The 16703-nt window shown below is 39.3% G+C and overlaps 2 protein-coding genes across 2 annotated transcripts; one reads left to right on the top strand and one right to left on the bottom strand.

The window, feature by feature from the left end:
• Positions 1 to 399: 399 nt before the first annotated feature.
• Positions 400 to 2232, top strand: LOC134745393 (mitochondrial thiamine pyrophosphate carrier-like). The gene has a single exon (XM_063679432.1). The coding sequence runs from the start codon at positions 539 to 541 to the stop codon at positions 1508 to 1510; it is 972 nt and encodes a 323-aa protein (XP_063535502.1). The 5' UTR covers positions 400 to 538; the 3' UTR covers positions 1511 to 2232.
• A 1015-nt stretch (positions 2233 to 3247) lies between these two features.
• Positions 3248 to 8080, bottom strand: LOC134745224 (uncharacterized). The gene is made up of 3 exons (XM_063679219.1): positions 7962 to 8080; positions 6262 to 6443; positions 3248 to 4075 (listed from the first exon to the last, which is right to left on the bottom strand). The coding sequence occupies exons 1-3, from the start codon at positions 8047 to 8049 to the stop codon at positions 3248 to 3250; spliced, it is 1098 nt and encodes a 365-aa protein (XP_063535289.1). The 5' UTR covers positions 8050 to 8080.
• Positions 8081 to 16703: the final 8623 nt, after the last annotated feature.

A 16703-nucleotide genomic window follows, 5' to 3' on the forward strand; every position in this document is an offset into this window, starting at 1 on the left:
AATATTTTGTTGTATCTCTGTCTTTCATATCGCAAATGAAAGTGATGACAGTCCAGTAGAGTTGTACCGTTACCGGTAACATTCCCCATTTAAAAAAGCGTTTGAATGACACAAACGGAAACATGTTCATATTTATTTACACGATGGCGGTAGCACTTTCTATCAAGCGTTGTTGGATTTTCAACTTTAAGCCTTGGTCTTTAAATCGTATTTAGCGTGCAGGCAGATCCAAGCGCTTTATTAACGCGCGTTGAGAAAGCGCTCGTGTGTAGGGTCACTAATGTGTCATCAACTGTTTAGCACAATGTTAAAAACGTTGAAAGACAACGAAGCAAATGAAGTTTAAGTGAGTGACATTTATCTGATTTGACATTGACAGCTATCAGCTAACTATTTAAAATGTTTTGAAGGTCGAAAGCTGATGAAATAATATTAAAAAACTATCTTATTTTCCCAATATTTGCAGTAAAAAGTGTTATTTTAAGATTGTTTCGACAAATATTGGTTTAGTTTGTGTTATAAGAGCCAAGTTTAGACTATGGTGATGGTGCTCCTAGTACATAAACATGAATCCAAAGTTACCGCATTTCAGTCTGCACTTGCCGGCGCAGGAGCCGGTGCTTTCACAAGAGCAGTGGCACAGCCCCTAGACGTGTTGAAAATTAGGTTCCAACTTCAACTGGAGCCAATAAAACAAGGTTCTAAATATAGCTCCGTATTTCAAGCCTTGTCGTCAATTGCTAGGGAAGAAGGATTATCTACGCTATGGAGTGGTCATATACCGGCACAGTTACTATCTATAACTTATGGAGTATTGCAATTTACGACGTTCGAAGAGCTTACAACTGTGTGCAAACATGCAAACCCAAAATTTTTCGATAGCCATAGACACGCAATTATTTTTTCTAATGGCGCTGTGGCAGCGACCGTGGCAACGGTGCTCTCCTTTCCGTTCGACACAGTGAGAACGCGGCTAATCGCTGAACAGAAGACTCACAGAGCCTACAAAGGATTCACTCATGCATTTCACACTATGGTCAGGACAGAAGGGTCTGCAGCATTATTTAAAGGTTTGATACCCACTTTAGGGCAGATCGCGCCCCACGCCGGTATCCAGTTCGCCATTTACAAGCTTTTCACAGACAATATATTGATAAAACTAAAATTCTTTCATAGAGACACTCTCGCTGGGACAGTAGAGTCATCTTTACTGGCCAATCTGATATCCGGGTCAATTGCCGGTTTTGTATCTAAGACTGCAATTTATCCCTGTGATTTAGTGAAGAAACGTTTACAGATTCAAGGCTTCCAACAGTACAGGACGAGTTTCGGTAAACAAATGTACTGTAATGGAATATTAGACTGTATTAAACTGACAATAGTTGAGGAGGGGTTCCTATCACTGTATAAAGGCTACTGGCCCAGTATGCTTAAAGCTGTGTTGGTTTCAGCGCTGCATTTTGCTGTTTATGATGAATTAAAACATTTACTAATGAGGACAGAGACTTGAAAAATAAACTATAGTGGAGTCATAGTTTTTCCGATAAATAATGTCCAGTAGAAGGGAATAAATGGGGATCCTTAACCTTTTCGATGTTGTGTCAAACACAAAAGCTTTCATCCAGACGCCACGTCACCGAAGTGTCAAAACTGAAATTAAACTTTATGCATATGCACGTAGGTCTATGTTGCTCCGTGGTCTATGGCCGATTAATCGGTCTTTGGTGTTGAACCTACAGTGTATATATCGGTCATTGGTGTCCAAAAGGTTAAAAATGGGTTGTATTTACGTTTTGTATGGTACTAGTCCAACTGTTCGTGTATTGAATTGTATTCTTCATCACTTATATTAATTATTTATTTACATCACTCATAGTATCTAAGAAAATAAGAGGAAATTTGATTTTACTCTTTATAATGAATCTTATAATCTTATGCTATTGTATGTTTGGACAACATAAAATATTACTTTACGTTGTAATATTACTTTTTTCTCGAATTTTACTGTTACTTAGTTGTTTTTCATGTATAAAGGCTTGCAATTTTTTTTATGATAACACAATGACGGTCATATTAAACATATTAAAAACGGGTCACTCACGTATTTTAAGTCGAAACCGCTCGACATGTATGTGTATTTTTAATATGTTCATTATGTCTGTGTCTCACGGAAGTTTTGTTATTAAAATAAAAATGGGTCAATCTTCAAAGAGCCCTTTTTTTCTCTTAAAGGGGTTTAGGGGGGGGGTTCTACTATCACTTTAGTGTAAGTATAGATATGTTACTTCAGTTACTTATTATTATGTTGTTATCTTATGTAGTTCAATAGAGATGTAATAAGTTAATAACACAGGTGGTAACATGAATAATATCTAGGTAGAGAAACCTAAAAGACTTAAGTATTAGTCTGAATAAAACAATTGTAAATAAAGGAATTTTATTAGTTTCTAAAAAATTATAAATACAAATTATACTCTTTTTTTCGGTTTATAAGCGCAATTTGCGATTAGATAATATATTTATTTTTCTGAGCGTCATACTCTCCTTTCATACAAAAACTGGTTTAAAATTACAATTACAAGTGTCAAAATAATAATATTATACTTATACTTGCTCAAAAAAAGTTCGTATGTATAAGTTACAGTTTTTTTTAATGTTTAAACTTAAGTACCTAATTTCAGAAATTGTATTCTACTTTTCTTTTGTATTTGTACCAAAACTGTCTGTATTAAGTACAATATTTTTTCAAAGTACGCGATCCGAGTTTGAGAACCCACAATAATATATGAGTTATATGACTATTGCGATAGTTCAAATATTATATCAATAAACACCTAAACAGATAAAATATATTTTCACCACACCAGCTGGTAAAGGCGAGAGATTTATACTTCAAAAACTGATGAGAAAGTTGCATTTTATCCACAAGAGTGGCAAAGTAATTAGATGCAAATTTTGAGTTGTTTCCTCATTTTGGCTGGTGATTGACTTTTAAATGATGGTTTTGAGTGATAAATATTTAATAGTTTATTTTCCTCGCATTGGTGTAGTGAAAAATTTTGTGTTTTACTCGGTGGCAAAGTTTGTTTAACCCTCGTGCCTTGAAACCCTCGCAACGCTCAAGATTCAATTTTCGAACCATTCTCTACGCTCGCGGTTCAATTTTGGAATATTTCGCTTGCTCGGGTATCAATATTAGCACGAACGGTTAAACAACAACTTTGCCACCTTGTAAAACAAATAACTATTAACCATACGATATCACATAACCCATATTCCTCATCAAAGTATCTTTGATCGCGGGCTGCAGCTCTTTCTTCATATAAGTCGTCAGCAAAGTCCTTATCCCTTTAGTGAAAATATCCTCCATTTCTCTAGAAATGTCTTCAACCTCGTCCAAGTCATCATCAGGCCTGAAGAGCTTGCTTCTTTCATAGTTCACTCTACTTCGAGGCTCGTACACTGTGTTCCAACTATTATCCGAACTCCGACTATCGTGTTCCTCTGGCTGATTTAAATGAGGATCGAACGTAAACTCATCAGACCTCTTTTTCCTCCTCAATGGTAAATTATCCTTGTTTCTAACAGAGTTCCTATTAATATATCTCTCGCAACCATAAGCGTAGACGCTTATGAAACCTGGCTCAACGAATTCCGAGTCAGTTTTTACATTAAATTTTCCAGGTTGCTGGTGTAAAGGTCGCGTATGGAAGCCTATTCCTGCTTTGCGGAGTCTTAGAATCATGTTGCAACCATTACCTTTTCTGTGTCTGTATTCATCTGGATATGGTGCGTCATATCTTCTATCAGCGTAGTGCCTTGATCTTCTGCTTGGGGGTACATTCCGGTCTAACTCGTTTGCATCGAATAGGTCAACGTTCCCGCTTATGGTTATATCGTGGAATAGCAGCATGGTGTCTAAAGAAACGTTTCGAGGGTCGAAGTAGCATTTTTCCACGCGAACCCAGTTTGCGTTCTGAGGGAGTCGCACGCGCATCCTAGTGACATACATGTCCACTGGAGCGCTGCGCATTTGCTGGTACAGGCTGTAGCCGTTGAGATCGATACTTTGACTCTGTAATGAAGGAAGTGGTTGAAACAATGGTCGCTTTGTCGGTTAATTAGCATATCCTCAAGTTCAGTCTGGCCTAGATTTAAAGTGAAATATGGTCGGGAATTTATAAAACTTTGTACCTAAAAGACTGCCTTATTCTATTGGCATGCAAGACTCATTTACCTATTTTAAGTCTGCGAAAACATAGAAAAATAAGTTAGCCTGGAGTGCTCACTCAATAATACATGGTTTTCCCTACTTCATAATAATACATTGTATGGGAGGTTCGGTAACACTTATTATTAGTTAAGTTATAAACTCGTTTCAAACTTAATAAGTAATATCTAGGAGCTGGTTTGTTATAAATTATAAAACATATATAAACTCAAAAATGCGAGTTTTCCCAGAGATAAGACCTAGCTAGAGATCGATTTTTCGCCCCCGAAAACCCCCATACCTATAGCAAATTTCATCGAAATCGTTACAGCCGTTTCCGAGATCCCCGAAATATATATAGATATATACAAGAATTGCTCGTTTAAAGGTATAAGATAAATAAGTTTTCACAAAGCTCGCTTAAAACTTAATATCAATGGTTTTTTATCTATGTATGGATGGAGTGCATGAGCACTCTAAGCTTACTTATTTCTTTATGGAGAAAGTAATCGCCGCATTAGAAGAAATTCTTGCATGCATATTAAGTTAAAATAATAAGTACAGAATGACAAGGGGTAAGTGCCTATGCGAGCTTTATTAGTAATAAAATTGGCCGTTATGTGTACTTTCTCTTGTTTCGACCTAACTTTTACCAGTTAACCATATAAGTCAGTATTTATTTATTTTGAAAGATAGTAGGCTCATATTTTCTCTTCGTGGCACCCACAGCGGATTCTTTTAACTGGAGGATATATATTTTTGAATTAAAAGTAGTAATTGAAAACGGTGTGTTCATATCATGAAATCAAGTTCTAGACATTAATGGAGTATTGGAGTAACCCTATTTAATCTATGTTGGATATGTCGACAACTTTAATTCTCCTGCGGATCTCCTCATTTCTGATTCGATCACGCAGGGAAACACGGAGCGCGTGGATGGACCCCACTAGATGCCCCCGACCGTTGGTTGAGGGCAGCGAACCTTTGTCCAGCAGTGGACGTCTTTCGGCTGATATGATGATTATGATGATGGATGTACCATTATCTACAGGTAGATACCTGATACTTATTGCGACCTACTTGGTCATATGTAGAAGGAGTACGAGTATAAACACGTCGCATGGTGACCCCGCCAATTTTTACTATATAGTAAATATGAATTGCAAAAGCATATGCTTTTGGTTCAATGCTGACACCAGTTTAGTCCAGTACCAAAAATTCTCAAAAATCCTTACCGCAGGAGTATCCAAGGTCTTCAGCTGGTTCCTCTTCCATCTCTTCATCTGATCCAGCGCAGACTCCAGTCTCTGCGAACATCGCTCCCCCGCTATTGGTACTGTTGTGAGAGGGGGTAGTACCCTATTGGTCAGACCCTCTCTTATTAGTGAGAAGAAAATTAAAGGATTCCAAATCACCCCTTCTTACCGCAGGAATTTTCTTAATACCTCAACGATGACAAATAATGATGTGACAGGAATATCCAAGAATTCCAAGATCTTGGACTGGCTCCTCTTACCTACGTCTCTTTATCTGGTGGACCAGCTGGAGCGTGGACTTCAATCGCAATAGCATCACTTCTCCGCTATTGATTACTGAAGTCGGAGACATGTAATATTACATGGCGACCCTGCCAATATGCTTACCGCAGGAGTATCCAAGGTCTTCGGCTGGTTCCTCTTCCGTCTCTTCATCTGATCCAGCGCAGACTCCAGTCTCTGCGAACATCGCTCCCCCGCGATTGGTACTGTTGTGAGAGGGGGTAGTACCCTATTGGTCAGACCCTCTCTTATTAGTGAGAAGAAAATTAAAGGATTCCAAATCACCCCTTCTTACCGCAGGAATTTTCTTAATACCTCAACGATGACAAATAATGATGTGACAGGAATATCCAAGAATTCCAAGATCTTGGACTAGCTCCTCTTACTTACGTCTCTTCATCTGGTGGACCAGCTGGAGCGTGGACTTCAATCGCAATAGCATCACTTCTCCGCTATTGATTACTGAAGTCGGAGACATGTAACATTACATGGCGACCCTGCCAATATGCTTACCGCAGGAGTATCCAAGGTCTTTGGTTGGTTCCTCTTTCGTCTCTTCATCTGGTCCAGCGCAGACTCTAGTCTCTGCGAACATCGCTCCCCCGCTATTGGTACTGTGGTGAGAGGGGGTAAACCCCCTGGTCCTATTGGCCGGTCGAACTTCTTCACTTCGTAGAGTGGGAGGAAACGGGATTCTGGAAAATAAGTAGTTTTCGCTATCTTTAACACAAAATAAAATACGTCCCCATAGAGGCATTATGACTTCTGTTCCCGAAATTTGTAAGGTCTTTGATGAAACTATTTCCGGAAATTTGGTACCTAATACAGCCAACAGGCCAAATAATTAAGAGCTAATCAAACTGTCGGGAGAGGCTTTCGTATATCAATCATAAATTAGGCTTTGCATTCAAAGTTCTAATTTGCGTATCTATCAAAATAAAATAATAATTCACAGATCACACAACAGTTTTGAATGATTCACGGTTAGTTTCACTAGACTTATATTGACCGTAATTAACTTTTGTATTATTTTTGAGCTCTCGATATTTCGACGCAGTTACATATGCATCTTTGTTTACGGGTAACTGATTACCCGCAATACTCACAGACAATATCCCGGTCGATATAAGTGTAAAAACCGGCCAAGTGCGAATCGGACTCGCGCACGAAGGGTTCCGTACCATTACGCAAAAAACGGCAAAAAAATCACGTTTGTTGTATGGGAGCCCCACTTAAATATTTATATTATTCTGTTTTTAGTGTTTGTTGTTATAGCGGCAACAGAAATACTTCATCTGTGAAAATTTCAACTGTCTAGCTGTCACGGTTCATGAGATACAGCCTGGTGACAGACAGACAGCGGTCTTAATAATAGGGTCCCGTTTTTACCCTTTGGGAACGGAAACCTAAAAAATCACATTTTAAAACGCAGTATAACTTATAACATGAAGTTGAAAAACTGCGTTACGTATAAACTGGTCCTTCGAGCCGGAGTCGCAATTTTCCTCCAATCGTATATAATAGCAAAAGATCTAGATAAAACTGAAAGTTGTTCGGTAATTATGCCCTTTCTCCCATTGTCTTGGGCTCGCAACCGTGAAATAGACGCTAGAACTTACTATGATTCAATGTCCAAACGTTATGTGTACTTAGTTAACATTTTGTTAGTTCAAGATTATGGAAAAGTGTTATCTGGAAAGCGTGGGAAACGGCTTGGGTAAATTAGGCCGTAAAATTGAATTGGTTAAATTTCGCATGGCTTTCTTTTTTAGTTCTGTTATGGTGCAAGGTCGAAAAGACTTATATGTATAGGTACGTACACTTAAATTATTTGTCTATTACTTGTGTATTATACTTATGTATGTACTTCAAATGTATACATTTTTCGGTAGGTACCTACGTGTTCACAACTTTGTATCGGTTTCTAACTCAAAGAAACCAAACTGTTAAAAGTACCGAAGTTACCTCAACGAACTCGAAAGTATCACTGCTAAAAAAGTACAGCAAAATTAACTAAGTAATATAAGTAGAGAGAAAATGTTATTTAAAAATGAGTAACTATTTTTAATGTCTTTTAAACAGATTTTTTTGGATAGAAAATACGCATACCATTTACAAACTTTCAAACCTAGGGAATATTATAATTGCCAAAAGTACCTATCTATAGTGAAATATATCGTACCTAATATAGTTTATACCAAATACCAACCAACCTTTTCCAGCCTCAGACTCCGGCAACTCGTTGTCACTGGCCGAAGCAGTTTTCGCGAACAAAACGAACATCCACCAAAACCTCATCATGGCCACAGACACATTAAAATTTAAATTTAAAAAATAACTGGCAGGAAAAAACGGCCAGAAAAACCTGGCTGAACGCGCCAACGCCTGTGCCGCAAAAAAAGTAAACGTCAAAAATGCGCGCGAAAGGAACCACTCCACGCGGCACAGAAAAGCGAAATAAATTACAGAAGGCAGGGGACAATAAGAAGTGCAGCCTATGGAAAATGGTCCCCCGCTAGTCGAAGATGAAACGGTGTACTAATAAAGTGCGGCAACTGGTTATTAGAGCGAAAATCGAGATGCTTGGAATCCCCATTGTTGGCAATTGAGGTGCGCGGAGTACGGAATATTTAAGATGAGCGGATAACATCACAAGCAACACAGGCTGAGACTTAACTAAGGAATTGTCATCATTATGAATCATCATACAAAGCTTTTAAAAACTTGAGGCCTGATGAAAAGAAGACCGTATTGTGGGATATCATACATTTAATGCTTATTACTTAAGTAAATTTAATTATTTAACGTATGCAGCGATATGGCATGACAACGAATGAAACATAAGCCTTACTAAAATTACTTATCAGACTGAGCCAGAATTCTTAAGATAACGAGTTAACGACCCTAATCCCGGGGCCACTCACCTCTCGTTTCGGTCTGGCATCGCAAGCTAATGGGGTCATATAGGAGTTCATACTAAATATTAGCTCAGAGCATTATTATATTAGGAACCATAATTATGTAGGAAGACATTTAGTTACACTGAAATCTACTATAGAAATCGTTGGTGAAATTTATAAAAGCTGCTTTGTGAAAAGGGACCAAGTTATTGCTTATTATGAATCAAGAAGTATGGCTTATACTTAAGTCAACTCTAGAAGAAACTCCGAGACGCAAAACGGACTTGGGGTTTGTTTAAATTGATGTTGTCGGAAACTGTATGACTTGCTATGACTATGACTAATCAAGTAATCAAATGCCCGAAGCATGTTGTTAGTTTTGGGCTTTGACGTAAATACGTTAAATATTAGGTTTTTTATTTTATTACCTGCCCTTATTTGCACGCGGTCGAATGCTGATAGCGAGTATAGCGACCCTGCGGCACCCCATCTAAGGCGGAGTCGGCACTCGACGTTAGTGGTTTCAGACGGTAGTCCTCTGGTTAGTCCGTCAACCCCCCTGGTTCCCCCCGCACCAGGTGGCATGCGTAAATGCATTTCCCCGACGTAAAAAAAAAAGATTTTATCACCTTTTTTTTTAAACTTTCGCGTTTTGAACACATAGTCGCGGCTAACTGCCGCGACCACGACCAGTGAAACCTGTGTCGAAACGTCGGTAAATAAAGGTAACAAAATAAATTCGCGATAGACCCGAATGTAATTAAATGTGATTTAATATGTTTTATTACCTGCCCTGCACCTGCAACTGGTTTGATTTGATCAGGCAAAACGAAACTAGGTGCCGGGACGTCGAAGTTTCAGTGCTTCATATTACTTTAATGGTTATCTAGACACGAAGTGCATATCGGGATGTGATTCGTGGGGAAACTAAAAGCACGTTACTGATCCAGTGATCAGTTGATCACGCAATTCACGCACGTAGTTCAAGGTGTGAACTTTCACGGGACCAAATTTTCAGTCATACGAGTACTATATATTTGACATCCTACGAGTATATATATGATTGCCACTTTATTAGACGGCCGCGGATGCCGCAGTAATAGAACACAAAAAGATCTTGCTTCTTCAATTTTAATAATGGAATTGTCTCAACTGACTCCACAAGACAGGCCTAGCCTAGTGTGGAGATCATAGGTTAATAAATCAATGTAAAATTTTTTGGTAAATAAACTATTTTTATTTTTATTTATTATTTTTTATTATAATAAAAGTGAGAATTCGACTTATTTACCCATTAAATTAGTCACAACCTGCGGTCGCTAACCCCCGATTTCAAGCCTCAAGTGCCTCAGCCCAGTTTCTTTTCATAATGACGTCGCACTCCAGTTATCCGAGATGTCGCAGATAAAGTGATCACACGGTTGTAGGTATGTTATTATGGCTGGCTGATAAAATAAATGAGTTTTTAGTGCAGTCGCTGCGAAGAAAAGTTTCCTCCTTTATTTACATGGAATGAACCAAGGGTTTGTACGAACTGAGACGTGCGAAGGACTAGAATTAGGAGGTTCAAGCACGTCCTGTTCGCCCTTAGAGTTGGTCAAAGGTCCCTAGTATTTTAAAGATTGCATAATACTCGAGAAATTAGGCCGGGTTTGGGGTAGCCTAAGCTAAGTTACTGTGCTTTGTACTCAGTACTTTGTAATATTTTTTAATTCGGTATATATGCCTCCCTATTCCAAGCTGTTCAATCTCCGAGCCGTTCCGCCTATTGTCCGTCGTGCAAGTAATTTATACTAAAACATTACGTATAATTACGTCCGAGCCATTGTTTATAAAAAAATATTATCTTTTGAAACTGCGGACGCGGATTGAGCGTTACATTTTCCTTTAATTTAATAACGCAACGTACAGTCAGCATATTGATGGCAGCGGGCAGCGGATGGAATAACGCGCCAAAGGTAACTGCCAACCTTAATACATCTACATGTAACTTTTTAATTGTTTCTTTTAAATTCTAATGTAATATAAATTCTAAAATGTTAGATTAATCTATATATACTCTAAGAACAAATTAAATTATTTTCTATGACATTATTTCAGTTTATAATCTATATATGTTTGTCTATTTTGACCACAGGGCTGGCTCTTACCTCTCCCAGCGTATATCGCTGACAATACAGAGAGTAACGCAGCCAGTGTTGTGGGTTGTGGGGTCAATGCCGCAGGCGGAGGTTTTGGACGGTGTGTTTTTTTTATAACTTCGGTATACATTTTTCTTTTTCTATAGTTTTTGTTTTTATATTTAGCTTTCATTTAGTTTTATCAAATATTAATTTAATTTTTAAGTAGATATTATAGCTATATTCATATTCATTCATATTCATATATTTTATTGGTAATAAATAATTACATGTCAAAATAATGTAAATACAATTGTAAATAACATTCTTAGTTTAAGGTCCTATTGCTTAAAAATAATTCTTTATGGTCATAGAACGCCTGCTCTATAAGCCATTTTTTAAGTTTAGCTTTAAATATTGCTGCACTATGTGCAGCGATGATTTCACCCGGGAGGTGGTTATAGATCTTGCGACCCATGACGTGTGTGAGCTTTCCTGACTTTGCGAGTCGGTGTGGCACGTAAGGTAGCTTACCAGCGCGCGCGCTTCGGGTCTCGTACCTGCGCGGGGTAGCGTTACAGTTCTTAGGCGTTGCGTCTACTTCTATTCCCGTGTAGTTACCGCCATATTGAAAATAAAGAGAGAAGGCAGAGTTAAAATGCCTAGTGACTTGAAGTGTGGCTTGCAAGTTTCGGTCTGAGGGATTCGCACTATAGCTCTTACTGCCCGCTTTTGTAGACGAAATACCCTTTCCCAATCAGCGGCTGCCGCCCACAGTTCGACTCCATATTGAAGGTGCGAATGTATGGACGCGAAATAACACGCTCGAACCATTTCCGTCGGAAGTAGTCTCGCCAGTCGATTAATCGCGAAACATGCCGTAGCTAATCTACTGCACACTTTGTCTATATGACAGCTCCAGGTGAGGCTGCCACTCAACTCGAACCCAAGAAACGTTGAGTTTTGGACTTGATTGATCAGCTTACCGTTAACCAATACTGACAGTTGTCTCGTTTGCCGGTTAGAGAGGTCAAAGTGGATGTACTGGGTTTTTTTGGTGTTTAAACTAAGTCCATTAGCCATAAACCACTTTGACACTGATGCCGCGGTCAAATTTAATTTATATTCGAGCTCATCACAGGTCGAGGCGTCCACTACCACAGCCACATCATCAGCGTACATGAACGTTTGTCCGGTATCGATGGCGTTCGGAAGGTCGTTTAGCAGTAGCGTAAATAGAATATTGGATACGGACGAACCCTGTGCCACGCCCATATTCGCGGTAACTGCGTCTGATCGCACATGACCGTTATTAGCAACCACAACTTGCGACCTGTTGCGTAATAGGTCAGCAATTAATGCAAGTGCGGTATAGTATATTTATTGTCTTAAGTTTAGGTTACTGTATTTACATAGTTATAGATTATATATGTATAGTTAGCATGTTAAATTAAAAATTATTTGTAAAATTCATAGTATTGTCTCAGAATGGTAGCAGGCCAGATTTAGGGTCAATAGGCACTTAAAATTTAGGGGGCAGGATCTCCATCTTAAAAGTTAAAACCATTGCTAGGTTGCCTGATGGGCCCCTAGGCCCGGGCCTTGTGGCCTGTGGGCACAGATTATATAATAGTTCTTACGAACAGATACTTATCTCTCAAAGAAAACGCAAATACCTACCGAAAAGATACCAAAAGATACCTACACAAAAATACAATGGAGTAACCTTCAAGGCGCCGCTCCCCGCACCGCGCGCGCCGGCCGCCGGCACAAGGCACAACGCTAGGGTTGCCGACGCTTCTTTCAAATACTTAGGTGTCTTAGGTGTAGATATCTAGCTATAAATGTGTCGTAAAAAACATTACCTACATCTTTAAAACAATTTAATAGTACCTACGTAGCTTATAACTATCGTAAAAATAATAACAGTAGGTGTAAGTACCTATATTGAGAATGTCTACTTACTTTTCCTCATCCGTCGAAAGAGGAAAAAACTATATTTTTTATTTGTTTTGTTGTTTCTGCATCCATCCACACTACAAGCTGTGTTATTTGTTCGTGACGAAGACATTTCTTTGGCAAAGCGCGCGGTGTGCGGTGCGCCGGCGGGAAGCGAGTCGTAGGTATAAATCCGAGCTCGCGCGGAGAGTTCCATAGGCCCGCTGTAGGCCTAGGCAGAAATCCGGCCCTGAATGTAGGTAGTTTGATCCGTTACTTTTTATACTGACTGTACCTTCCTATGTATGTACAACAAACAAAACAATTGACGATCCCGCGATCTTACAAAATATGTCCATGCCCACCGTGTATAAAATTGGATTGTCAAAAATATATTGCGAATGAATGAGCTTATGAAATTAAATTATATTCGTAGATATGTGCAGTGTTTTTATGGGAACGCGATCGCACATTTCAGTTGCTTAGTTTCTGCAGGTGTTACCTAAACTAAAAAATATTATAATCCTAAATTAGGTACCTATAAACTTAGGTGTTATATATGATTGAAGGATGCAACTGACGGCTCCCATTCAGTATAGTAGATTAGATACTTTATAATCGTTGTTTTGTCATGTTTAATGATCGCAAATCTTAGTCATTCATTGCTGCATGCATTGGTCATTAAGATTTATTGTATTACCTATTCAAGTGAGCTGTTTTCCTTACAGTTAGCCAAATAAGTAGTTTTATTAGTGTCGTGTGTCGTATTCAATTATTACATATTTATCATCGTCTTTTTTTAATACTACGTCGGTGGCAAACAAGCATACGACCCGCCTGATGTTAAGCAGCCTCCGTAGCCTATGTACGCCTGCAACTCGAGAGGTGTTACATGCGCGTTGCCGACCCTATTAACACCGCACCCTCGTTGAGCTCTCTGGCAACCTTACTCACCGACAGGAACACAACACTATGAGTATTAGGGTCAAGGGTCTAGTGTTATTTGGCTGCGGTTTTCTGTAAGGTGGAGTTACTTCCCCAGTTGGGGTCTGCTCTAGATCTGGAATGACATCAGCTGTGCTGTGCCCTACCACACAAAGCGAGATGTCATTCACAGTGCCCATACCTCTTTTGGACGTAGTTTAAGGACATACTCGGGTCTAATTTGAACGTGAATCAGCAGTCGCTATATGCCGATGCGTGGTAGCAAGAACCGTGCGCTATGTACTTATGTAGGGTCTAACAACTTGTGGCCTAAATGGGAAACGTAAACTTACGTACTGATGTGCCGTCGGAAAGTTTCGAAGACTTCTCATTCTTTTATTTATTTAAACTTTACTGCGCAAAATACAAAAAAAAATTACAAATAGCAGGCAGTCAACCATAGGGCTAAACAGAGATATAATAAAAATGGTGCAAGAAGAAAAGTAAGAGCATTTAATTTGGAACAACTTTTGTAATGGGATCGAAATTTTCCATTTGCAAAATCTTGTGAAATTTTCCTCATTTTTCCGAAAACTTCGAAACCTTCCACCATTACACATCTGTACTTAAAATTACGCATTGAGACTTCGCCAATAAACAGCTTAGGCGCTCCTGTGCTCCCCCAACAATTCATGCACGTCCTCATAGGTACACAGACAGACCGACCGTTGTAAGATCCCTTGGGGAGAAGTCTTGCCAGTGGACATGGACATGTGAAAGATGTCCACATCTTTCACATAAATCATGATTGGGTAGACTCTGAGACTCTGACCACGCTACCTTGCACAAACTTGACAGTAAGAATGCATATAAGCTCCATGCTTGACGTATCACTATGAAAACTTAGCGTGTTCCGACGTCCGACTACCTAAATGTCGATGTTTTCAGGAGCATTTGTTTATTACTTCACTCATATATATTCGGGAGATGTTGCTTAAATGTCGTTGTAAGTTGTGCAAGCCGTGGTGCAAGCTTGTGGCCATTGTAACTTAACAATGGGGGAACAATGGGGAAAGCGGCGGGCCAGGGAAGCGGCGTTGGTAAGGCTGTGGTCGTGGCGTTTTCCTGACTTAGGGAATGTTACGTGTTTTAGATATTAAATAAAACAGTTCCTGATAGTAAACACGTTTGTATTAATTATGCTTAGCCATGACTTAGCTGCCGGGCTAGCACATGATTGGCGCGAAAGTTTCTCGCCGCGAGATAGACTACCCGTCCCTCTTTAATTAATATAGTTAGGAAAATACGGATAGTCTATCTCGCGGCGAGATACTGTCGCGCCAATCATGTGCTTGTGGCCTACTGGAATCATAGAGAGAGAGTTGTCGAGACTTGTCATTGCCACAGATACTAAAAACCACAGATAGCATATCTGACAGGGAAGGTGACTGCCGTGAAAATATATCTCTATCGTCTATTTGAATGACCAATGAGATTGGCGATAGGCACGCGGCAGGGGTAGAGTGGTGTTTCCGTGCAGGGGTTTAGTGGGAAACGTTTTCGCTAGAGAATATTTCCCATAGAAAACGGAGAACATTCTCGAAAACGTCACAGTCTAGTGCTTCAAAATTTGAAAATCCCGTCTTCTGTCACGTCAAAGAGGCAAGGACTATAGAGATGGACTATATAGGTAGACTACTAAATTCGTATTTCGATGTTCGTGATGGTAGTCCCCAAATTCTCTCGTCTGTAATTAACGGTAAAACTATAGTCTGCCCAATCATACGTTGCGTGTCATTGGGAATGCTCTGTTCGCTCGATGCGAAAGGTCATTTGAAGGTTCGAACAAATAGCTAAAAGTATATAACAAACTAGATATCTTTAACACATAATATAATGCACACACATGCATATGTATATACACTATGGTTCTACATTAACTTGGGCTCTGGGGACTTTTTCATTATTTTTTACTCGGGATAATTTCCATACAAACGAAAAACATTAAAATGCTTAAATCAGATAGGTAATTACTTACAATTATTTTTAATTTAACCAACACAGCTTTCTGTCCATCGCCGGTCTTATGGCCCAACAATAATAGTCGGACTATTATTCCAATTCATACTATTGTCGTATTACTGTCCATTCGGAAAAAATTCGCATCCGCGTATGTAAACACGACAATCGAGTTATTACAACCTCCATTGACTACATATTTAGTCCCATCCACTGCGCGAATCGCGACCCGAAGCCGCGAGTGTGGAGTCTAGTTCGCTAATCAGCCAAATCACGCGGTTTCGCGCCGTGTAATCTAGACTCTGGAGCGGGCTTTTGACTACCACAATACCTACTAGAGAGGAGAGGATTCCATAGAACTCATTTTATCAGCTTGCCTCCTTTGAGACAGATGAGCATCTGATTCTACAGTTCTTTTCAACAATTTTCGGCAAAAAAGTAGTTTAAAAGTTTTTAAAGGGCAACATAATGCATGTGACACACCGGCTGGAGGTGCACGCGTTTCAGTGAAAAAAGGCTCTCTTGATTGTTCAAAAACTGTTAGAAACTTAGAAAGTTGCATTTTATCCACATGTGAGGCAAAGTAATCTGATGCAAATTTTGAGTTGTTTCCTTATGTTGGCTAGTAGAATTGACTTTTAAATGATGATTTTGAATGATAAATATTTAATAAAGTTCATTTGGATTTGATTTGGTTTGATTTTGTTTAATATTTTACGGTATTTTCCTTTTTTTTATGATATAGGAGACAAACGAGCAGACGGATCACCTGATGGTAAGCGATTACCGCCGCCCATGGACACCCGCAACACCAGAGGGGTTGTAAGTGCGTTGCCGGCCTTTATGATGGGAGTACGCATTGGCGTGGTGAAAAATTTTGTTTCACTCTGTGGCAAATCTTGTTTAACCTTCGCGCCTTGTAACCCTCGCAACGCTCTAGATTCCACATTTCGAACCACTCGCTACGCTTGTGGTTCAATTTTGGAATCTTACGCTACTAGGGTATCAATATTTGCACGAGCGGTTAAATAACTATTTACGCCTTGATACCTTA

This window comes from Cydia strobilella, chromosome 11, assembly GCF_947568885.1.
Source record: "Cydia strobilella chromosome 11, ilCydStro3.1, whole genome shotgun sequence".
NCBI lineage: Eukaryota > Metazoa > Arthropoda > Insecta > Lepidoptera > Tortricidae > Cydia > Cydia strobilella.